Source organism: Chlorocebus sabaeus, chromosome 8 (assembly GCF_047675955.1).
Source record: "Chlorocebus sabaeus isolate Y175 chromosome 8, mChlSab1.0.hap1, whole genome shotgun sequence".
Classification (NCBI taxonomy): Eukaryota; Metazoa; Chordata; class Mammalia; order Primates; family Cercopithecidae; genus Chlorocebus; species Chlorocebus sabaeus.
In genome coordinates, this window is record NC_132911.1 from 102,008,108 (window position 1) to 102,034,174 (window position 26,067).

A 26,067-nucleotide genomic window follows, 5' to 3' on the forward strand; every position below is an offset into this window, starting at 1 on the left:
GTCTATGTGTGCAGGTATAACTGAAAGCACCAAGATTTGACACAGCATCTTTCCTTTACTTAGTGATGATACGTGTGAACAGGTATACCCACCAGTAGGCAAAGAAACACAACCCCGGTGGATAAATGAATGGGCAGGAACACAAGGAATTCAAAAATGAGAGCAGACAAACACATGATTTGTCTGATGTGTTTGTTGATGTGATTTGGGAAAGTCCAAATCATCAGTAATAAAGATAATTTAGAGCCAGGTGCTCTTTTCCACACGCAATTTTAAGGCTGAGTATTGACAAAGAAGAAGTAAAGTCAGTACGCCCTCACATTGCTAGTGTCATTGTAAATTGATGCAAACTTTCTGATGAGTGATTTTACAATATCTATCAACAGCATCAAACAGTTCAAATTCTTTGATCTAGTAATTCTGCATCTGTGAACTGTTCAAAGGAAGCATTCCAAAAAACTGAGAGTCTCAAGCCTAAAGGTGTCAATTACAAAATTATTTTTCATAGTGGAAAACTGGAATAATCTAAATGTTCAGCAATAATCAGTAGAATATTATGCAGCTAATAGAATTTATTATGGAAAATTACATAGTGATATTGAAAATTTTATGCTATTATGTTGAAGGAGGTAGAAAATTATATTGATACAATGATTATGACAGGAAAATTTATACATAATAATGGTGGCTGAATATTCTACTTATTAAGGGTTTGACATGGAATAATTAACTCTTTCTATCCTCTCAACATGTCAGTGAGATAGTTGGCATTGTTATGCTCATTTTACAGGTAAAGAAGCTGAGGCTTGGAGAGTTTAAGTTTATTACACAATGTCACACAGTGACTCCAGAGTCAAGCACTAGACCACAATGGCCATAATGCATTAAAAAAATAAAAGGTGAAAGGTAATATACCATTGATATACCATGGTATAAAAGGCGAAAGGTAATGTACCATTGATAATATACCAATTTATCAAATTTCATTTAGACAGGAGGAATAAGTTTTACTGGTCTATTGCACAGCATGGTGACCAAGTTAACAGTAATACATATTTCAAAATTCCTAAAATAGTAGATTTTAAAAGTTCTTTTTTTTTGAGACAGGGTCTCCTTCTGTTACCCAGGCTGGAGGGCAGTGGTGCAGTCACGGCTCACTGGAGCCTCAACCTCCTGAGCTCACACGATTCTCCCACCTCAGCCTCCCAAGGAGCTGGGACTATAGGCAATACCGTGTACTAAAAACTAGCCTGGCTAGTTTTTCAATTTTTTGTAGGCACAGAGTCTCACTGTGTTGCCCAGGCTAGTCTCAAACGTCTGGGCTCAACTGATCCTCCTACTTTGGCCTCCCAAAGTGCTGAGATTACAGGCAAAAGCCACTGTACCCACCCTAATTTTTATTTATTTATTTATTTTTTAAACGGAGCCTGGCTCTCTTGCCCAGGCTGGAGTGCATTGGCGATCTCGGCTCACTGTAACTTCCGCCTCCTAAGTTCAAGCGATTCTCCTGCCTCAGCCTCCCAGGTAGTTGGGACTACAGGAGTCCACCACCATGCCCGGCTAATTTTTGTATTTTTCGTAGAGATGAGGTTTCACTATGTTGGCCAGGCTGGTTTTGAGCTCGTAACCTCGTGATCCTCTCGCCTTGGCCTCCCAAAGTGCTAGGATTACAGGAGTGAGCCACAGCACCCGGTCTTTTGCCTAAATATTCTTAACCATACAAAATGAGAAGTAGATGAGATGATAAATATGTTAATTAGCCTGATGTAATATTTTTACAGCATATACGTCTATCAAAACACCACACTGTACCCCATAAACATGTAAAATTATTTGTCAATTAAAACAATTTTTAAAATTACATTAAAAAATAAAACATTTTGAAAAGATAATATGCCAAAATCCAAAGGGTGGTTCTGTAGAAGTCATGGGGGGTGGGGCAGGGGAAGACAGCAGGAATACTATCCATAAGGGGAAAGGACATACAACCTTCTTCTAGTCTTTCCTCTGGTGCAAAATGGTACCTCCATGGAGCAGTCTAACGTATTTAATGTATCCAGTTGCCCTTGAAGCTCTAATGCTTTAAGGTCAGGAAGCTTCTCAGCAGCAATTGCAGTGGACTGATTCCTACTGGTGAGTCATCTGTTCTCCTTGTGGTTATTAAGTATCACTTAGGTTGGCAATCAAAATGGAAATTCATTTAGGTTGGCAATCAAAATGGAGATTCATTTTGATCAAGGTTCACATAAGGAAACCTACACATGGGCATTTGGATTCAGGTAAAAGGCCAAGCAAGTTTCTGGTGCCTTCCAATGATGTTGGGGAGGGCGCCAGTCCCAGAGCGAGGTATGTGTCTTGGTGTTGTGCTTCCTCGTGCGTCTTGATTTACTTAGGAATCAACTCTTGGTTTGTCCTTCATTCACATACTCTCTGATATCCTTCAGTTTATGAGACTCAGTCCAAGACCAGCTGTTATTATGGAAGAGTTATTTGATGCTCTAAGACCCATAGCAGGTCACAAGAGAGAAAAACCCAACCATAAATTAACCTGATGCATGAGTATTCAGAAAAGTTGTAAATACTTGGTTTGGGTTCTTCTGTAATAGCTACTAATGAGGATTAGTAAATGAGAAGTTAAATACCACACTTCTCTGTTAGCAATTTAGCTCAAGGGCAGCTTTGTACATGTCAGTTTAGAACCCTGTGTCTGTAGAATAATAGGTAAATGGGCATTCCCTTTTTAAATATGTAACATTAAGACATATGTGTGCTTTTTATTTAAACTCTCTTCCCCTAAAATAATAATTTTTTATTAAAAGCTTAATGGTACAGAAGACTGTTCAATAACTGTTTAAATGTTTAGGGTATGTTTAAATGATTTCAATAACTGTTTAAATGATTTTGTTCACTTTTGTTTCTCTCTGTTTTTTTACCCTTCATTATCACTTTTTAAAGACAAATCTAACCCAAAGCTAAGACAATCAATTAATTTTACCTTACTCAAATGTGATTATGGATATGATATTCTTATCTGATTCAGCTGGGGAGAAAAAGAACATTTGGTTGACAGGTTAGAAACTCAAATGCCTGTAAGGGCCTTTAAGGTAATCCTCTGAAGACAAAAAAAAAAAAAAAAAAAAGGGGGGTGGGCTCTGGTGATGAGGGGGGTGGGTGTGGTGATGGGATGTAGTCTGTAATGATGAGGAGGTGGGCTCTGGTGATGAGGGAGTGGGCATAGTGATGGGGGTAGGCTGTAATGATGAGGGGGTGGGCTCTAGTGATGAGGGGGGTGGGCGTGGTGATGGGGTGTAGTCTGTAATGATGAGGGGGTGGGCTCTGGTGATGAGGGGGGTGGGTGTGGTGATGGGATGTAGTCTGTAATGATGAGGGGGTGGGCTCTGGTGATGAGGGGGGTGGGCGTGGTGATGGCGTGTAGTCTGTAATGATGAGGGGGTGGGCTCTGGTGATGAAGGAGTGGGCATAGTGATGGGGGTAGGCTGTAATGATGAGGGGCTGGGCTCTGGTGATGAGAGGGTGGGCTGTAGTGATGGGGGGGCGCTGACCATGGTGGTGAGGGGCTGTGGGGCCATGGTGAACTATTCAAGATCAGTGAAAGGTGGCACTCCTGAACCAGCCTTAGCCAACTGCAAATCCAGCACTACCAAATCTGATTCTTTAGTCAAAAATTCAGCTTTTTTGTGTGTGTTATTGTCTAATTTTTACCCATAGGAAATTAATTAGTATTCTTTAAAAGCACTGTTTGAACCAGTCAAAACGTGGGCCAACTCTGGTCTACAGGCAAGTTTGTGAACTTTGATCTAGCCTACAAATAAAAATTCCATCCATTTTCATTTCCTGGACATTCAATTTATTGTGTCACCTCTGTGATATAAGGAGAAACCATGATGTATATTTATAATATAGGAAAGTAGAAGATAAAACAGTAAGGAAAACTCTCTTTTATAAAAAAAAAACAACCATGACATGAAAATAACATATTTACATAATAATGATACAAACAGAGCCTCACATGTAAATATCTGGCTTGTGGTTTCTGACCACTTATAATGGCAACTTTATTGTACTGCTAAAAAGCAGACCACAAAAACACTTTCATGTCAGTCACAATCAGGCTTCAAACACGTGGACACATTGAGCGTGCTCACAGGCTGAGTCAACTCTAACCATATTGAGGCACTGCTATGTATTTATCATTCCCCATTAGTTGTAGAATTTTAGGAAAAGAGGTATGTCAATTACAATGTATTCCATGGAATTAAGGTTTGAATATCTGAGTATATGACAGTTTGAAAAATGTCATCTTACAGAGAGAAAAGTTCTACCATTCATGTTGGCAGGAAGACAAGTGTCAAGTAATTCATGTTGATTAAAAAATTGCTATTGTCATTTACTGAAGATAATGAAGAAGGAACTGTCATTCAGAGACAATTTGCATAATTTCAAACGAGGGAACTTACCTGGATTAAGAACAATAATCCTTTCTTTTCTATGTTTTTCTTGGCATGCATTAATGATTAAAGTTGAAAAGACTCCAAAAAAGTAAAAATACTACCACTGACTAGATTAATTCTGTATTACAAATTTAATTGTGTGTTACTTCACCATTAGCAGCCTCTCTAGAAATACTTTGTGGCATGCTCAAAACATAAGGATGAGTGGAAAAGATGTTTCAAATAAAGCGTTTAGGCTTCAGGAATGCTTTCTGCTGAGAGTGTATGAACGGACATAAAATTAAAACTTCAGAGTTTCACACATTTTATGTAGGCCGGTTTTTGGACAAACACGCAAAAGCAGATAACTCAGCAAGCCATTAAGAAAAGCAATATTTTCTGCATATCTTGAACATTAAAATCAATGTCCGTGTGAAGTGACACTATCACAGGCATCCTGTGAGGTTTTAGAGTTCCGGTGACCTCATCCAGGCTGGCACTAAGCACATTGCTCTAAGGGACAAAGAGAATTCGCAGCATCTAGGTTTGGGTAACGCCATGGGTCACTTGCTCATTGGTCTGTTTATGTTTCCTTTCATTTGTTTCTAATAAAAATCTTGGAGACCAAAGTTTCTGCTTGACATGATTTCTTTGGAATTCCAAAAGGCCTCACCAGGGCTTCCTGGCTCTGCTATGACCGTCGTCTAATGGATTACAGATACATTTCAGTTTAGGGCTTCATAACAGCACCACAGAAACACACAAAACAACATGTATTCCACATCATGAATTTTGATTTGAGCAAAACCCAGCATATTGGGGAAAATTAAAGATGGAAAAGACTTATCAGACTCACGGTCTCCTCATTTTCTTAGTGCAGTTAGATCTCCAACCTTAATACAAATTAGTAACAGAGCGACTACTTCTCTTAGGAACTTATTCTAGGGCCACAGAGATCTTGCTGCTAGCTGCTATTATCTTTCCATACAAAATTTCAAGTGCTTAATTTAATATAATTTATCCCAAAGTCAATCTATTTATTACTCATTTCCATTCAGCTGGGCAATGATTGAGGTAATGAGTTTATGTGTCTCATACCTGGCATAGTGGATGCTCATTCAATATTAGTTTCTTACCTTTATTACTTTGTCTAAAGTATTGCCTGAATTTAACTTGGAAAAAGCTGATATGTTCTTGCACTCTTTTCTGGTTCCTTTTAATCAATATACTCAGAGGCATAGAACTGAAAAATGTCACCGGTGCTTCCATCATGTTCTATTTCTCCCTGCCTCTCTCCTTGCCCCTGCAACGATCTCCCTCCATATTCCTCTTCCTTGCTGCTCCATAGACAAGTTAATTTTGTACTGAGAGAAGTCTGCCATGAAGCTATGTAATTCCATGTGGCTTCAATTCTTTTGACTGTTGATAACTTCATTGTTTTTAATCATCTTTAAATGTTTAGGCATAGCATAGATCACAGTCATGGGGATAAACAGAAAAAGGAAAACATTAAATGTAAGCCCACACTTTGGAGATGCACAAATAATTGAACTCAATTCCCAAAGGACAGGCGTATAGCCCTATGAGTGTTCACAAGCATGAATATTCATGAGTCTCTTGCAATGAACTGTTTAACCACCATGCTTCATTAGGAATTGAAATCTTTTAAGCAAGCATTTATCTCTTCCAACACCCTAGAACGGAATAGCCTATCCTTGTTTTATCAAAATTCAAATTCAAACCAATTCTGCAGGCTGCGTTGTGTGATTTCCTCGTGCCATGCTCTTCCAGGAAGGGCAAATGTCAAGCAACAAGACACGTAGTCAGTCACCAGTCCCCTGGGTCTCAGTTAAATGGTGAGGAAGGACATGAAACAGGTCATTGTGAGCATGCTGAGAGGTGCCAAAGGGGAAGCATAGGGCAGGGTCGCTGTGTGTGGTTGGACAGGCTGTGTAAGTTTTGGAATGCAGAAAGTCTCCACATCTGAGGTGGCACCATCCGCGTCTCACACCTTGTTGATTTGTGTATTTCTCAACACAATTCTCTGACAGATGTTGCCAGAGTGTCCTGCTCTAACAAAATTAATGTATTACAATCATTTGCAGACAGACAGAAATAAAGTATTTTGAGAAAGGGCTCTCTTTTTCTAATTCACAAAACGGCACCACACAGATGAGAGGAAGGCCTGCGTAGGGTGTGAAGGGAGCAGAGAATAAGCCTGTTTAATTACCTTAGTCTAAAAGCCAGGGAAGGCCTCCTGAGGAAGGGTTTACCTGAGACACGAAGGATTAGCAGTAGTTTGAAATTTTATTACAAACTCCACAGAATAGCTAACCTATGTCTTTGTACTGGATATCTAGTATATTAATAGTTTCCCACAAAACATATCCTCAAATCACAGTTGATCTGAAAGGAATCTGCCATTCAGCCTCTCTATGTAGTTAATAAACAAGAGAACACAAGCTCTTTGAAACCAGAGCACGAAGATGGAAAACTGCATACACATCTAGCTTTCTAAGCATTTCCTCTGACAAACTCCCGTATTTGTTTTTAAAATGTATTTCGTCTTGGTAGGTTATTTGGAAATTCTTCTATTTTCCACTGTGTTTTGGTAGGGAATATGCGAAGGGGTTGAAGGTAATTGCTAACTTAATTAGATGAAAAATGAGCAGTGAGGATCCTACTTTTCTGCTCTCCATAAATTTAACCACTGCGTGGATAATAACAATAAAAAGCCTTTCTTGAACTGATTTCTCCATTTTAGAGAATTTAACCATCAGCCATCTTTGGAGGCATGAAAGTATGCTCCATTATAAAGAATAAGGTATTTTATTTTTCTACACACTAATAATCACAAATCATAGTGACGATAGCCAGTGTTGTCATTATGTCAAATACTATCTATCCAACACTGTCCTTGGATGTTTGAATTTACTCAGTTCTTCCCCACAATGACCTCTAATATGGAAACTGCTTCACTCCCATTTTACAGGCTAGGGATCTGAGGCATAAACTGGTTTGAATAATTTGCCCAAGGTCACAGAGCTTGCCAGTGGCAGAACTGAGATTTGAACCCTGGCAGTGTGGTCCTAGAGCTCTTGACCTTTCTGCTGCCCTGGTTTATTAGGGCGAGTATTGAACCTAGCCTCTAGGTGAAATTGAAAATCATTAATTAAGCTTTCTGAATTACACAAATCCACATCTAGAATTAACCACACTGCTAGTATAATTCGCGTTTTAGTCAGAATAGATTTTGGACCTATAATTCATTGAGAAAGACTTCCAGTGAGAAAAACAAAGTAAAATTAAAAGATGACACAAGGATACGAAGGTTCTGACTCTCTTAAAAAGCTGGACCCAGGCCTGGGCATCCCTGTGCACTGAGATCATTCCCCATTTTGCCGTCTTCACGGTGAGGCATAGACGGGTTATTTAGGCTGAGTCTCTAGCACGATGTGACTGCCTGTGAGCTTTGCCTTAAGAATTCCCTAAAGGGTTTTCTGCAAAACTGCCTTGAGATACAATCAAGGGAATCTCAGATGCGCTCAGTATGTTTTGGAGACCTGGAGTACTGCATCTGCCTCTCACGATTCACAGTGTGCATGGGCCTGTCTTAAGGCCCCAAGAAGCTCTACACTAATGAAACCTCTGTCACCTTTAAAACCCCAAATTGCAGAATGCTGTTTGATTATGGAATTCTTTGTTTCTTAGAACACCTATGAATCTACCTGTAAAACTAATGTTGGACAAATGCTGCCTGAAGCTGAGCATGTCAGTGAGGAACAGCAGGACACACAGAGAGAGGGGAAAAAATCACAGAAGAAAGATGTTTCAAGGCAGGAAAACATGGGTAGAGGGCAAGTTGAAATGCCCATATTGCTAACTGTGGTGCTTCTTACAAATGAGTCCTATATGTGACTAGCATATATGTCAGACATATATATGTCAATCATATGACATGCATACTTTAATTGAATACATATTCAATTAGTATAGTATCTATTAATATAGAACTATATTTAATATATATTAAATATATAACAAAATAAAATTTAATATAACTTATTAAATATAATCAATATATTAAATATATATTAAATATAATCAATATAATTATATTAAGTATAATTAATACAATTATATTAAATATATTAAATACAATCAATAAAATTGTATTTATATTATTAAACATAAATATATTAAATATTATATATTTAATTTATATTTAATATTTAATTGAATATATTATACTCAAAAGTATACAAATATATATTATACTCAAAGTATACAAAAGGAGCAGGAATTTTGATTATGTGAGACAAAATAGCAGGTCTGGCATATTAGCAATCATCAGTGTAGTAAAACTGGTCCACGTGTTTACCCGCACTGTCTCTCCCTACTTCTGGAAAGGAAAAATGGAGCAGAATGTGTTGGTGTGAACCAGACTGTCTAAGGAGAGGGAGGAAGATAAAAGATTTAAGGGACTTAACACACTTGGATTTAAGGGCTAAAACTATTGTAAGTGTTCTGGATTTTAATAGTTTCTCTGTCTCCTTCTCTTAGAAAAGCAACAAAAGACAGAAGAAAAATCAGAAAAGAATCTGCAGTTTCCCATGCAACACTGCAACAGGTTTTATTTTTTATTCAAATTCAATGGGAGATTTGATTTCTTAAAGCTCCCAAGAAATGATACCGAAAAAAAGTTTTAACATAGAAAAGTGTGGATTTTCTGCTTCATCTGTAGACACATACATAAGACACATCTGGTTTATACTTTCCCTTTTCCTTCAAATTCTCTAGAGTTTCTAGGATCTTTATAAAGAATTTCAAGGTAGCAGGGGTTTGTTCTAGGGAAAATCCTCCATCACCAGCAGTCCCTCACCCACCCACAAAGCTTTACAATGACTTAAATCCAGCTCAGGACTGCTGTGGGAATACTATTTATGAACATACATTACTGTGTGCAAAGATTGTAAAGTAGGAAATGAGTTGTGTTTGAGGCTGTAAGTTCACATCTTTGAATCATTTCAGATGGACAGAGAGGGAGGTAACTAAAAATGTTCTGAAGCTGAAACATTAATTGGGGCTAACAGCACACAAAGAAAAATAATCTATAGCATGAAGAAAAAGCCCATCTGTCAAGGCAGTGGGCTCCGAGTTTGAAGGTGGGTGGACCGGCTCACAGGGGACTTGGGAGAATAGGACACTCTTTCTGAGTGGAAGTTTGGAAAGCTTCAGCTTTCAGTTTTTAATGAGAGCTTGGATCAAGTCTTGCCAAGATGGGCAGACTCACAGGCAGCTTCACTGAAGGTCTAGGAAGGGTACGACTGCTGACCCTGAAGTCCTGAAAACTGCCCCATTCTCACTTCAGGCCCCATGAGGTCTGGTTATATCTCATTTCTGTGAAATCTCTGATCTTTACAACAATATTTCCCCTTGTCTGAACCACCTGGGGTAGCACCCTTTTTCTTATACCCCACTCCTGCAAAATACTTCCCAGGACCAGGAGACGTGAGATAAATGGAGAATTTCAATACCATATGGTGCACTCACCGCCTGCCTTCCCCAGTTATCTATCTAATATGCCCGGACACATTTTTCTCTGGCTATTTCATGGAAACAGCATAAAGTAAGGAACAAAACTAAAGATAAGCATGACATACACAGTCATTATTGTAGAATAAAACAATATTTTCAAGACAGCAAGAGTCTGGAGGGATCCCAAGTTCACCATATAACTAGATCTTTTATCTGTTATTTCTTAGATTTTGAAAACATAAAATATCTAAATGTACATGTTTTGTGGTTTACTAAATACAAAGTGAGGTTTACCCAATTTGCTTATTCTATTGGAATGTTAAAAACAGTAAATGATTACATAAATTGTGTGCCTCTTCAGAGTAGTAACAGGATGGCTCTTTTAAGTAGGCTATTTCTAGAAAGCAAAGTAAGTGTGTTTTTGCTAAATATTCTGTTATACCTCATTCAAGTATTTTAAATAAAATATTTTAAATGATTGAGATAAATGACTTACAAAATAAAATAAAATTCTCTGAATCTGCATTGTTTCAATTTAAATAATGTTTTCTTTAAGAATATCATATAGTTGTTTAGGAGGAACATTTAAATTGGGATATGTAAACATGTGATATGCTTGATCTAGTTGTTAACAGATAATGACTATCAAGTTGTTTCTATTTCAATGAAGTTTCTAAATTCACGCAAATTTAGAAACATTCTGTTTCCATAGCAACAGATAAAGAGTAAAACCAAAAAGATTTTATTGATTTTAACAGGGCTTAGAGAATTTGTTCTCCTTTTTAGCAGTGATTTTTGCTCTTTTTTTTAAAAGTCTTTCACAACATCTCATTTTCTGTTTTCTAAATGTATTTAGTAAATTACATAAAATTTCAAAGTAGATATTTGTGACATTACTGTAAAATTACACATTCTTATAGTAATGTAGAATAACCAATATTTAATTCTTAATGTCAAACAGATACTAAACTATGAAGTCAAGACCAGACATCAAAGACTCTAACCACAGGTATTATCAGTTTAACATATGAATAAAACATTGCATTACAAATGCTTTTAGGTAACTCATTAATGATTACAAGCATAGTATAACATTTTCTGTCACTGTTAATTTATTAAGACTCAGGCATCAGGCTTTCACAGATAAGTGTTAGAGTGACAAACTGCAAGTTTCTTCATGGTTAATGTGACAGCATGACAACGGATCGCTGAAATTAGCAGAATAATTGTTCCATGTTAATGTGCTAAGAAACCAGGCAATAGACTTTCTTTTTTGGTGCATTTGTTGTTTCAGTTGTGTGTTTTTCTCAATTTTTCTGCTCTTTAAGTTTCTGTTTGTCAAAACACACAAAGGCTTACCTGTAACAGACACACAGCCTAACGGAGCGATCAGAGTAATGGGAGCAAATCCATAGGCTGCGAAGTTCCCCGTCTCTCCCACGGCCATCAGCAGGACACCACCCCACCATAGCACACTCTTGAAGTATGGCCTTGGGTGCTCCTGTTGTGCCAGCTGAAGGTGAGAATATTTCTGAAAGTAAATCAGAAGATAAATAAGAAAACATTCTGAGCTATGAGGGGAATGCCACTTTTTTTTCTTTTGTATTCCTTTAATTCTTTTTATAAGAACACTAATTTATTTTTGTATTTTTTAAAAAACAAATACATTTTTGGGGAATTATTGAAAATTATACTAGGTCATTTTCTAGCAAAGATTTGTATAAACAAATATAGTGGTCACCCCTCGATCCACGGATTCATTTTCTGTGGTTTCAGTTACCCATGGTCAGAAAATATTAGATGGAAAATTCCAGAAATACACATTTCATACATTTTAAATTGCATTCTCTTCTGAGTAGCAGGATGAAATCTCTTGCTGTCCCGCCTGGTATGTGAATCCTCCCTTTGTCCAATGTATCCAGGCTACAGATGCTCCCCGTCCCTTAGTCATTCAGTGGCCCTCTCGGTTATCAGATCAGCTGTTGCAATAGCACAGGGCTTGTGTTCAGGTAACCCTTATCTTACTTACTTGTTCTATTTTATTATTAGCTATTGTTGTTAATCTTTTACTGTGCCTAAGTTATAAATTAAATGTGATCATAGGTATGTATGTATAGGAAAAACATAGTATATACTGAATAGGGTTCAGTATTAGCTCTAGTTTCAGACATCCACTGGGAGTCTTGCAATTTATCCCCTGAGGTTAAGAGGGAATTACCATATAACATTCTGGGAGATATTTTGATGTTCAGGTTTATTTTGATTCAAATCATTTTAGAGACTGCAGCAATTTGATTCTAATTCAAACTGATTCATTAAATGATTCAAAATGGTTTATTTAATTCCTGATTTGGTTAAAAATTCATATTTCCTTCAATTTACATTTAGCAAATCAGCAATTTATTCAGGTTCCTAATTCATGTTCAATTATAGTTCCTATTTTGTATTCTACATTCTTTCCTCAAGACCATTAGTCTATACTGGCATATTTAAGAGCATTTTAAAGAAAGGGGAAAAAACCCTATAATCTGTACTTTTATGAACTGCTTCTAAAAAGTATCCATATCCCACCTGAGGTGAAGGCTATGAAAGAAATCAAAGTACTTTAAATCAAACCAGTGACACCATAGGCCCCTTACTAGCTAGGGTCTACAATACTGTCAGAGCCCACTCCACACCCCCCAAAATTAATTTCTTTTAAAATCAGAAGAAGAAGAAAAATGAATGCACTCCAGCTTGCATTATATTTCTCTTTACACCAATGAGGTCATAATATATATATATTTTTATAATTTTTATGGAGAAAAGAGCCACAAAGACAAAAGTTTCCAAGGCCCATGAGAGTCATAATGTGTCCCTGGATTAATCTACAGTGCTAGAAAAATAAGCTTTTTTCTTACCTGAATATTTAGAGAAATGCTGATCAGCAAGTTTCCTAAAATGGCCAGCAAAACTCCAAAAAGGTGAATCTGTAAAAGAAAATGTTTTCCTTAAATAATACTTGTAAGATATTTACTGGAAGAAAAAAGACAAATTTAGGTATTCATTCATTTGTTCAGTAATTCAGCTTTAGCTTAGCACCCATTTGCTAGGGTAGGTTTGATAAAAATTACACATTCTTATAGTAATGTAGAATAACCAATTAATACCATAAATACCTATTAATATGATTTAATTAGAATTAGTTTTTCACTTTTTTCAGACACTATTTTTAAGAAATCACTTGGTCCTCTATGAATTCTCTAGATATTTGCCTGCCTCATTTACTAATATAAATAAAATATTTATTTGGCTTTTTCCTATCAAGATGCTGCTTCTTATGTATCCTTTCTTTTTATTTTCTTTTCTCTAATAGGTTTTGGAGGACTATGATATGAAAGAAAGATAATCAGACTACAAGGTAAAGGATAAATCTGAGACACAGATTTGCTCTTTTCTAACTGGGTGACCTTTTGAGCAAGTTATTTCACTTCTCTGGCCTAAGTTAAAATGGGATATTAGGTAAGATGTTTCCAGAAATCCCTTTACTTCTAAGGCTCTATGATCTCCACTGGAGATGGGCTAAATTTTCCTACTACTCCCCTGGTCAAAAACCTACAATGATTCTCTACAGTCTACTATATCAAACAATAAACTACTATACCAGCTCACCACAATTAGTCCTCACCCAGCCCTCTGTCCATAACTTACTTTTAATGTGCTTCCTCTATCTCAGGTATGTGGCACGTGCTATCCTCCAGCCAGATGTGACACTTTCTCATGTCACTGCTCTCCTAGGTCGTGCAGGTGTGCCTCTCACTCACTCCAACCAAACCTCGCCCTCTTGGCCTGCAGAGGTCCATCTCCTTGAGACCTCCTCAGACCACCTCGGCCCACCTTGACTTTCTCAGATTCTAAATGGTAAGCCTCCCTTATTTATTCTTTAATATTATCATGTTTGCTCAAATTCTCTGAGGGAAAAGAACCAAGTCTTATGCTTCTTTCTATTGGGTCTTCTGCATCATCTACTGCAATATAAAATTGAAGATTTAACAAACACTTGCTTGAAAAAGTATATAATCATCTAACACAAGAACTATAGAAGTTAAAAGGTAAGTTCTTACACATTGCCCAAGATGTTTATCATGGATAGCTCATGTATTATTTAATGATTTCAAAAGATGCATTTGTTGCTCCCATCTAGGTCCAAAAGTATAATATCTTCTATTAGTATAAATTAGCAATGATACAAAGGATCATCTCCCTCTTATTCTACAGTACGTAACTTCTAGCTAGCTTCAAATTCCAAGAAGTTATTTGAATTTCAAATGAGCATTGCAACCACAAAGAACCCTTTTCAGAATGCAAAATGTCTTTGAAGTTTTAGAGCTTTATTATATGTGATTTTTGTAGCAATAAGACACCAAATTCCAGCCTGACTCAAGTATGGCATGAAATTTAGTATTTAGAAATGAAATTTAGTATTTTTTAAATGAAGTAAAAAGTTGAAAACTCATTATATAGTTGATATATAATATCCATGGTCTTTAATCAGTTAAGAATTTTCTTTTCCTAAGAGAGGCAATTGGTAATAATTTTGATCACGATCCCTCATGGGGAAACAATTGAGGTACAATACAATGTGCTATTTCCATGCTTCCTATTTACATCTAATGTACTTGGCATTAATCAGGAAAATGAAGACTGAGAAAAAACTTGGGCCATGAATGGATATTTATTAACATCTCCCTTAATTACAAAAGTACATTGTTGAATAGAAATAACTCACTTTAAAATTCTTTAAGTCATTCACTGAACAGTTTAAATGGATTCAGGCTGGGTATTTAAAAATTGGTGGCAGGGTTTGGCAATAATTTCTTGGATATGACACCAAAGCATAGGCATTGAAAAAAATAGATAAATTGTATTTCACCAAGATTAAAAACTGTTTTTTTTTTTTTTTTTTTTTTTTTTTTTTTTTTTTTTTTGAGACAGAATCTTGCTCTGTTACCCAGGCTGGAGTGCAGTGGCATGACCTCGGCTCACTGCAATCTCTGCCTCCTAGGTTCAAGCAATTCTCGTGCCTCAGCCTCCGAAGTGGCTGGAACCACAGGCGTATGCCACCACACCCAGCTAATTTTTGTATTTTTAGTAGAAATGGTGTTTTGCCATGTTGGTCAGGCTGGTCTTGAATTCCTGACTTCAAGTGATCTGCCTGCCTCAGCTCCCAAAGTGCTGGGATTACAGGCATGAGCCACCATGCCTGGCTGAGATTAAAAACTTTTTGCATCAACATGCACTATCAACAGAGTGAAAGGCAACCCATGGAATGAGAGAAAATATTTGTAAATCATATATCTGGATTGAGATTCAGAATATTTAAAGAATGCCTACAATTCAACAACAAAAAATAAACATCCTGATTAAAAAATGGGCAAAGGACTTGAATAGCTGTTTCTCCAAGAAGACACACAAATGGCCAATAAACACATGAAAAGATGCTCAGTATCACTAATCATTAGGAAAATGCAAATCAAAACCACAATGAGTCACTACTTCACATCCATTAGGATGGCTATAATTAAAAAAAAAAAAAAAAAGGAAAGAAGTGTTAGCAAAGATGGGGAGAAATTGGAACACTTGTGCGTTGCTCGTGGGAATGTAAAATGGTGCAGCCACTGTGGAAAATGGCATGGAGATTCCTCAAAAAATTAAACACTGGATTACCATATGGTCTAGCAATTCCACTTTTGGGTACATATCCAAAAGAAGTCAAAACAGGGATTTGAACAGATATTTGTACACTTACATTCAATAATAGCAGCATTATTCATAATAGCCAAAAGGTGGAAGAAACCTGTGTCCCTCAGTGAATGAATGCATAAACAACATAGAGTATATACATATGATGGAATATTATTCAGCCTTAAAAAGGAAGGAAATTTCGATATACACTACAACATGGATGAACCTTATAAACGGAAAATAAAATTCTAAGTCCCTCAACTGACTGATGGACCCTCACCTAGGCCAAAGGCATTCCAAAGTTAACCTGAAAAACTAATTTAGGCCATGATGGGAAGTGGGGGTTGGGACATACCTCATTATACCCTCCTTCCTTTAGAATTAGGGCACAACTGACCAGCATTAACATTAAAACAAAGATCTGAAGACTGACAAAACAGACTTTTTATAGCAATAAGACACCAAATTCCAGCCTGACTCTAGTATAGCATCACATGACAGATAGCAGGCCCTGAAAGGAATCAAAGTATTTTACCCCCCTTTCTTTCTTTCTTTCTTTCTTTCTTTCTTTCTTTCTTTCTTTCTTTCTTTCTTTCTTTCTTTCTTTCTTTCTTTCTTTCTTTCTTTCTCTCTCTCTCTCTCTCTCTTTCTTTCTTTCTTTTCTTTCTTTCTTTCTTCCTTTTCTTTCTTTTTCTTTCTTTCTTTCCTCTCTCTCTTTCTCTCTCTCTCTTTCTTTCTCTTTCTTTCTTTCTTTCTTTCTTTCTTTCTTTCTTTCTTTCTTTCTTTCCCCCTCTTTCTTTCTTTCTTTCTTTCTTTCTTTCTTTCTTTCTTTCTTTCTTTCTTTCTTTCTTTCTTTCCCTTCCTTCCTTCCTTCCTTCCTTCCTTTCTTTCTTTCTTTCTTTCTTTCTTTCTTTCTTTCTTTCTTTCTTTCTTTCTTTCTTTCTTTCTTTCTTTCTTTCTTTCTTTCTTTCTTTCTTTCCCCCTCTCTTCTTTCTTTCTTTCTTTCTTTCTTTCTTTCTTTCTTTCTTTCTTTCTTTCTTTCTTTCTTTCTTTCCCCCTCTCTCTTTCTTTCTTTCTTTCTCTTTCTTTCTTTCTTTCTCTTTCTTTCCCCTCTCTCTCTTTCTCTCTCTCTCTCTCTCTTTCTTTCTTTCTTTCTTTCTTTCTCTCTCTCTCTCTCTCTCTCTCTCTCTCTTTCTTTCTTTCTTTCTTTCTTTCTTTCTTTCTTTCTTTCTTTCTTTCTTTCTTTCTTTCTCTCTTTCTTTTTTAGATGGAGTCTTGCTCTGTCACCAGGCTGGAATACTGTGGCATGATCTCAGCGGCTAATTTTTGTATTTTTAGTAGAGACAGGGTTTCACCATGTTGGCCAGGATGGTCTCAATCTCTTGACCTCATGATCCTCCCGCCTCGGCCTACCTAAGTGCTGGGATTACAGGTGTGAGCTACCACACCTGGCCTATTTCTTTGACATATTTTGAAATGGCCCTGCAAAGCTGTCTCTTATGGGGAAAATCTACGTTCTGTAGAGAATCTCCATCCTTTTCCAGGTCTTTTCCCTGATCCAGGAGAGAATTTACTAAGACTCAGGTACCTTTTTAGGTCTGATGAGAGCTCTGAAGCCTGCTACCCAGAGGCTTCATCTGCATAATAGAACCTTGGTCTCCACAACCCAGATATTCATTTTTATTGATTCTGTGTCTTTAGATAATAACTCTTTCAACCAATTGCCAATTAGAAAAGCTTGAATTCGCCCACGACCTGGAAGCCCCCACTTCCAGTTGTTCCCCCTTTCCAGACGGAAGCAATGCACATCTTATGAGTATGGATTGATGTCTTATATCTCCCTAAAATGTATAAAACCAAGCTGTGGCCTGACCACCTTGGGCACATGTTCTTATAATCTCCTGGAGCTGTGCCATAGGCCATTGGTCACTCATATTTGGCTCAGAATAAATCTCTTCAAATATTTTACAGAGTTTGACGACTTTTATCTACAACCTTGAGGCCGTTATGCTAAGTGAAATCAGCCAGTCACAAAAGAACAAATGTTGTGTGATTCTACTTACATGAGGGAAATTCATGAAGATAGAAAGTAGAATGGTGGTTGCCAGAGTGAGGGGAGGGAAGAATGGGGAATTTGTGTTTAATGGATATAAAGTTGGGATAGATGAAAAAATTCTGGAGGTGGATATGATGACAGCTGCACATCAATGACAGTGTGCTTAGTGCCACAGAAGTGTACACTTACAAATAGCTAAAATGGTAAAATTTTATATTACGTGTATTTTATAACAATACAAAATTGGTGGTGAAGTACGTCAGAGTGTGCTTTAACTTGGAGAAGTAAGGAAAAACTCACCTGCTACAGAATAGCTCCCTGGCCCAGGGTCAACAGTGTTAAAGCAAACTAAATATGGCCTGAGAAGGACTCTGTACTTCTACATTTGAGTCCTTGTGGGTGAACTGCAACCCAACTTAGTGGGTAGACAAGACTGAAACCCAAACTTAGGAATATGTGCCTGTAACAATAGCTGAGTCCTGGCCAATGCCATAAGCCATACTTCAACCAGTCATACACTTCTGAGTGTTCAAACTGTGTTCAAATAAGGTAAATGACAACCTGTAACCAATTCAGCTGTTTCTGTATCTCACTTCTGACTTCTATACGCCACTTCCGTTTTTTTGTCTATAAATTTGTTCTGACCACGAGGCATCCCTGGAGATTCTCTGAATCTGTTGTGATTCTGGGGGCTGCCTGATTCAATCATTTGTTACTAAATTAAGCTCCTTTAAATTCAATTCAGCTGAAGTTTTTCTTTTAATAGTCTGGGTATTAAAAAAATGGTGGCAGGATTTGGCAGTCATTTCTTGGCTATGACACCAAATGCACAGGCAACAAAATAAAAAAATACATAATTCTTCATCAAGACAGCATTATGCTGCCGTTCCTTTAAATATTCTTATCACAGGTTTATTTTTGCCCAAAGCAGATATTCCTGGAAAGGTATACATGATTACATTATTAATATCTTAATATGAATGTATCAGACAAGTTATTTGGAAGTAATTGGAGTATGGCAGATTGCAAAAATGGACACGCTTGCTTACTCCTCCCTGTATCCGTGCCCTTGGCCAGGTAGTCTTGTACCTCCTCCTGTTAGGAAGAACAGTGTATTTCCCTATCCCCTTGAATTCAGGCTACAAATGCAGTGAAAGTGTGCTGGTTCCAAGACTAGGCCTCAAAAAGTATGACATGCTTCTGGTTATGAAATATTTTGAGAACAAGCCCAGGCTAGCCTGCTGGGTGATGACAGATGGGGACGCACACAACCCTGCTGCGCTCGTGTCTACGGCCCTAATCAATAGTCAGTCAATGTTCAACCCCAGTAGGGGGCCCTCCCTAGAGCAGCCAGCCCCCAGCTGACATACCAGCCGGTGCAGAGGCATGAGTGAACCCAGGTGGACTCAGCCAAGTCTGACCCACATCAATGAACCCCCAGCTGACCAATTGATTCCAAAGCACTCATTGATGTTTGTAATTTTAAGCCACTAAACTTTAGGATGATTTATTACACAACAAGAAATAATATATCAAGGTAGACTAAGAAGATGAGAGAGTGGAGTGTGGATATTGTGGATCACTTACAGTGAGAAGAAGGGGATACAAAAAAAGCTGAGACATTTTGCTGAGGGTTACTATGGCATAGAGGCAGCAAGCTATTTTAAAAGTCAGACCAAAAGGCACTGTTCCAAAAGTCAGGAGACCTGTCCCTGCCAGGTATTCACTATAAGTGACCCCTGCAAAGCCATTATCTTCTTTGACTCTCAGTTTTCTCAATTGTAAGGTGAAAACAATACCATAAGGAGTTTGGAGACCTAAATGAATGAGGTCCACTTATGAAAGTATGACACAACACGCTAGTAATCCAAAGTGATGGGCTAAGGCGATACTAAGAGGTAATAAGAAAGCTTTATTTTCTTTATCTGTATCTAAAATGACCAAGCAATCACATAAATGGTTCCTTAAAAAAACAAACAAACAAACAAAACTGCCAACCTATTGCTTGGCAGACATAGTCAATGAAGGTTTTGCTGTTTCTCTATTCCCCATTTTTTTTTTTTTTTTGCCTCAGGGTGTGTGCACCAACTTTATGATATGTTATTGCAACATTCATTTTGTTTTCAATAATGTCTTCCAAATCTAATGAATATAGAAAATATTTATAAGATATAGGTGATAGTTTGGTTTTCTTAATAGAGGGATGGTAAAACTACCAATTACAATTTTTTTTTAATGCTGTAGAACCAGAGATAAAAATATGTAGCATTTTATTTATTTTTCTCAGAAAACGACTTGACTCACAGATGTAGGTACAACTAGAGGGGATATTCTATTTTCCTTTTTTGTTTTTTGAAACAAGGTCTCACTTTGTTGCCCAAGCTGGGGTTCAGTGGTATGATGATGGCTCACTGCAGCTTTGACCTCCCGGGTTCAAGCAATCCTTCCACCTCATCTTCCCAAGTAGCTGGGACTACAGGCATGCCACCACACCCACCTAATTTTTCTATTTTTGTAGAGACGGGGATCTCATTATGTTTCCCAGGCTGGTCTCAAACACCTAGGCTCCAGTGATCTTCCTGCCTCAGCCTCCTAAAGTGTTAGGATTATAGGCATGAGCCACTGCACGTGGTCAATATATATTTTTCTAATTGGTAATGCCAATCATACTATTTTATTATTTTAACTTTTTAAGCCATCATTATTAGTTTAAAAGAGCTCACATTATAATATTTCCTTTCTTACCATTTCCCCATAAGTTATGGGTTATTATAAAATTTACTCATATTTCAAAATGGCCTGAATATAAAACTTACTTTACAGTTCCTGAAGTTAGAATTAACTTTGAAGTTTGTTCCCCACCCCCTGGAATCTACATGAGGCAAAAATTCAGAGATTTAAAAGTAACCATATTCACATTCCCCACAATTAAATAATAGTTGTCAAAATCATGTGGGAGTTCAACTTCACATCCTAAGAAATCACAAAAAGAAGATTGTCCTTTCTTCAGTCCAAGTTTAGTTCTGAATATTATACAATAATTAACAGAGGTAGGAACAACCATAAACTGTACCTGAGAGAATCACATGTTTTTAAATTACAGAGCAGAAACAAGTGGGCAAAGAGATAATTGAATATACATAATTTCTTTTCATAAAGAATGTTGAAGGTAGATATCACCCTAGTTGAGTCTTTCCTAGTCTTTCTCATCTATCAAAGAATACCCTATACTATTTCTCCTTGAATACTTATGATGCATTTTTTTTTTTGGTAATATGTGTGTGTCTTTACTAACACAATAAAAACAATGTCTGGTGGCAGGTCCAATAATTACCACGAGTTCAAAGTAGGGATAAGGCCAGGTGCGGTGGCTCATGCCTGTAATCCCAGCACTTTGGGAGGCTGAGGTGGGCAGATCACTTGAGGTCAGGGGTTCGAGACAAGCTTGACCAACATGGTGAAACCTGTCTCTACTAAATATATAAAAATTATTTGGTGGTGCATGTCTTTAATCCCACCTACTTGGGAGGCTGAGGCAGGAGAATTGCTTGAACCTGGGAGATGGAGGTTGCAGTGAGCCGAAATCGCACCACTGCACTCCAGCCTGGGCAACAGAGCAAGACTGTCTCAAAAAACAAAAAACAACACACACACACACACACACAAAAATCCCATAAAATAAAGTAGGAATGAGCAAAATTATACAGGCATACCTCAGAGATATTGCAGGTTTGGTTCCAGACCACCACAATAAAGTGAGTCACACAAACTCTTTGGTTTCCCAGTGCATACAAAAGTCGTGTTTACACTACACTGTAGTTCAAGTATAGTGTAACCTATACTTAATAAACATACTGCAATAGCATTATGTCTAAAAAAGTTAGACATTCTTTAATTAAAAAATACTTTATTACCAAAAAGGCTAATTATCATCTGAACCTACAGCGAGCCATTTCTACAATATTTCCAGCATCTTCACAAGAAGAAGATTCCATCTTAAGAAACCACGTTCTTTGCTCATTGGTAAAAAGCAACTCCTCCTCCATTCAAGTTTGATCATGAGATGGCAGCAATTCAATGACATCTTCAGGGTCCACTTCTAGTTCTCCTGCTATTTCCACCACATCTGCAGTTATTTCCTCCAAAGTTAATCACTAGGGTTGGAATCAACTTCTTCCAAATTCCTGTGAAGGTGGATATTTTGACTTCCTCCCACAAATTATGAATGTTCTTAATGGCATATGGAATGGTGAATCTTTTCCAGAAAGTTTTTAATTTACTTTGGCTAGATCCATCAGAGGAATCACTATTTATGGCAGCTATAGTCTTACAAAATGTATTTTTAAAGTAATATGACTTGAAAGTCAAAACTACTCATTGATCCATAGGCTGCAGAATGGATGTTGTGATAGTGGGCATGAAAACAACATTCATCTCCTTGTACAACTCCATAAGAGTTATTGGGTGACCAGATGCATTGTCAATGAGCAGTAATATTTTCAGATGTGTCCATTTTTCTGAGCAGTAGGTCTCAATGGTGGGTTTGAAATATTAAGTAAACCATGCCATAAACAGATGTGCTGTCATCCAGGCTTAGTTGTTCCATTTCTGGAGTACAGGCAAAGTAGATTATTGTTATTTTTGGTTATTGTATTTGTGGCTGTTGTTGGTTATTGTAGCTTTATTTATTTATTTCCATTTTTCCTTCTAGATTCAGGTGGTACATGTGCAGATTTGTTTCAAGGGTATGTTTGCAAGATGTTGAGGTTTGGGCTTGTATTGATCCTGTCACCTAGACAGTGAATATCGTACTCAATAGGCAGTTTTTTATAAGTCTTGCCCCCCTCCCTCCTCCAGAGTCCCCAGTGTCTATTGTTCCCAACTATATGTCCATGTATACCCAATATTTTAGCTCCCACTTATAAGTGAGAACATGCAATATTTGGTTTTCTGTTTCTGTGTTAATTTGCTTAGGATAATGGCATCCAGCTGCATCCATTCTGCTGCAAAGGACATGATTTCATTCTTTTTTATGGCTGCATAATATTCTATGGTGTATGTACCATATTTTCTTTATCCAGTCCACTGTTGATGGGTACCTAGGTTGATTCCATGTCTTTTCTACTGTGAAGAGTTCTGCAATGAACATGTGAGTGCATGCGACTTTTTGGTAGAACAATTTATTTTCCTTTGGGTATATACCCAGTAATGAGATTGCTGGGTTAAATGGTAGTTCTAGTTTTAGTTTTTTGAGAAATCTCCAAACTGCTTTCCACAGGGGCTGAACAATTTACATCCCCACTAACCATGTATAAGTGTTCATTTTTCTCCACAGCATCTGTTGTTTTTTTACTTTTTAATAATAGCCATTCTGACTGGTATGAGATGGTATCTCATTGTGGTTTTGATTTGCATTTCCCTAATGATTAGTGATGTTCAGCATGTTTTCCATATGTTTGTTAGCCACTTGTATGTCTTCTTTTGAGAAGTGTTATATTCTTTGCCCACTTTTTAATGGGATTATTTGATTTTTGCTTGTTGATTTGTTTAAGTTCCTTACAGATTTTGGATATTAGTTCAAAATCTCTAGACTAATAAATCTTTGTCAGATGCTTAGTTTGCAAGTATTTTTTCCTTTCGATAGGTTTTTTTTTTTTTTCTTATTCTGTTGATAGTCTCTTTGGATGTGCAGAAGCTCTTTAGCTTAATTAGGTCCCACCTGTCAATTTTTGTTTTTGTTGCAATTGCTGTTGAGGACTCAGTCAAAATTCTTTGCCAAGGCCAATTTCCAGAAGGGTATTTCCTAGGTTTTCTTTTGGGTGATTTTTATAGTTTGAGAGGTCTTACACTTAAATATTTAATCCATCTTGAGTTAATTTGTTTATATGGTGAGAGGGAGGGGTGCAGTTTTATTCTTCTGCACTTGGTTAGCCAGTTTTTCCAGAACCATTTATTGAATAGGAAGTCCTTTCTCCATTGCTTTTGTCAACTTTGTCAAAAATCAGTTGGTTGTAGGTATGCTGCTTTATTTCTGGGCTCTCTATTCTGTTCCATTGGTCTATATGTCTGTTTTTGTACCAGTACCATGCTGTTTTTGCTACGACAGCCTTCTAGAAGAGTTTGAAGTTGGGTAAGGTGATGCTTCTAGCTTTGTTCTTTTTGCTTAAGATTGCTTTGGCTATTCAGGCTCTTTTGGTACCATATAAATTTTAGAACAGTTTTTTCTAATTCTGTGAAAAACGACATTGTAATTTGATAGGAATAGTATAGCATCTGTAGATTGCTTTGGCCAGTATAGACATTTCAACAATGTTGATTCTTCCAATCCATAAACATGGAATATTTTTCCATTTATTTGGGTCATCTCTGATTTCTTTCAACAGTATTTTATAGTTCTTGTAGAGATCTTTCATCTCCTTAGTTAGATGTATTCCTAGGTACTTTATTTTTGTGTGTGGTTATTGTAAATGAGATTGTGTTCCTGATTTGGCTCTTAGCTTGAACATTGTTGGTGTACAGAAATGCTATGATTTTTTGTGAATTTTGTATCCGGAAACTCTACTGAAGTCATTTATCAGGTCTAGGAGGCTTTTGGCAGAGTCATTAGGGTTTTCTAGGTATAAAATCATATCGTCAGTGAAGAGAGATAATTTAACTTCCTCTTCTCCTATTTGGATGCCTTTTATTTCTTTCTCTGGCCTGACTGCTCCGGATAGAACTTTTATGTTGAATAGGAGTGGTTAGAGTGGACATTTTTGTCATTTTTGTCTTGTTCCAGTTCTTAGGGAGAATGCTTCCAGTTTTTGCCCATTTAGTATGCTATTGGCTGTGGGTTTGTCATAGATGGCACTTACTATTTTGAGGTATGTTCCTTTGATGCCTAGTTTGTTGAGGGTTTTTATCATGAAATGATGTTAAATTTTATCAAAAGTTTATTCAACATCAGTTGAGATGATCATGTGTGTTTTGTTTTTTTTTGTTTTTTTTTTGAGACGGAGTCTTGCTCTGTATCCCGGGCTGGACTGCAGTGGCCGGATCTCAGCTCACTGCAAGCTCCGCCTCCCGGGTTTACGCCATTCTCCTGCCTCAGCCTCCCGAGTAGCTGGGACTACAGGCGCCCGCCACCTCGCCCGGCTAGTTTTTTGTATTTTTAGTAGAGACGGGATTTCACCGTGTTAGCCAGGATGGTCTCGATCTCCTGACCTCGTGATCCGCCCGTCTCGGCCTCCCAAAGTGCTGGGATTACAGGCTTGAGCCACCGCGCCCGGCCGTGTGTTTTGTTTTTAATGCTGCTTATGTGGTGAATCACATTTATTGATTTGAGTATGTTAAACCAAACTTGCTTCCCAGGAATAAAGCCCATTTGATCAGGGTGAATTAATTTTATGATGTTCTGCTGTATTCAGTTTGTAGTATTTGTAATGATTTGTATTCCCTTCCTATAGATGAGGAAACTGAACCTGAGAGGTTTAAGTTACCTTCTAAATTTCCACCATTACTGGTGGATCCCAGGTCTATTTGACTTCAGAGCTTATCTTCATTCCAGGACCTCATGATTGGTGTTAACTCTTTCTTACTTCTCTCTGGCTAAATGAGGATCATCAAGAGCAGAGGTTTTGTTCTGTTTTCATTCCTCATTTATATTTGCATCTGCAATAATGGAACTGGATAAGATTGTGCTGCAAAAAATTGCAGTTAAATGTATAATCATAGACTGGGGTGTGGAAAAAGGAAGGGAGATTTATTGAATACCAGTTAACTTGTTTAATTTCATTTGATTAAATGCATAAATATTTTAGACTATTAGAAATGGCCTAATATTTAAAATATTATTACCAGTTAATGTAGTGTATTAAGAAACAGTTTCAATACAATTAATCTGTTTATTCTTAACACCAGTTTAGAAAAAGCATCATAGTGTGTGCTTTTTTTTTTTTTTTTTTTGAGACAGTCTCGCTGTGTCATCCAGGTTGGAGTGCAGTGGCGCAATCTCGGCTCACTGCAATCTCTGCCTCCCGGGTTCAAACAATTCTCCTGCCTCAGGCTCCCGAGTAGCTGTGACTACAGACACGTGGCACCGCACCTGGCTAATTTTTTGTAACTGTGTGCTATCTTACACAATTCTGTAGAATCAAAAAACCACTTGAAATAGCACATAAACTTATGATGTCTGAAAACCAAGGAAATGCTTATTTTTTCCAGGAATATTTCAATAATGCTCAACATCATTGTGATATTAACTCCCACTACAAAACTCCACAGTGATATTTGGGATAAACAAAGAATTGAAAGTGTCCA

At 37.2% G+C, this 26,067-nt stretch overlaps 1 protein-coding gene across 3 annotated transcripts in view; it reads right to left on the reverse strand.

The window, feature by feature from the left end:
• NIPAL2 (NIPA like domain containing 2) overlaps positions 1–26,067 on the reverse strand; it is a 107,503-nt gene that overhangs the window by 59,372 nt on the left and 22,064 nt on the right. For all 3 annotated transcript variants that reach the window (XM_008001182.3, XM_008001181.3, XM_073018241.1), the window contains exons 2-3: positions 12,890–12,958; positions 11,349–11,520 (exon numbers count right to left, since the gene is read on the reverse strand). In XM_008001182.3, coding sequence (XP_007999373.3) covers positions 11,349–11,520; positions 12,890–12,958 — 241 coding nt within the window. The remainder of the gene's footprint in view (positions 1–11,348; positions 11,521–12,889; positions 12,959–26,067) is intronic.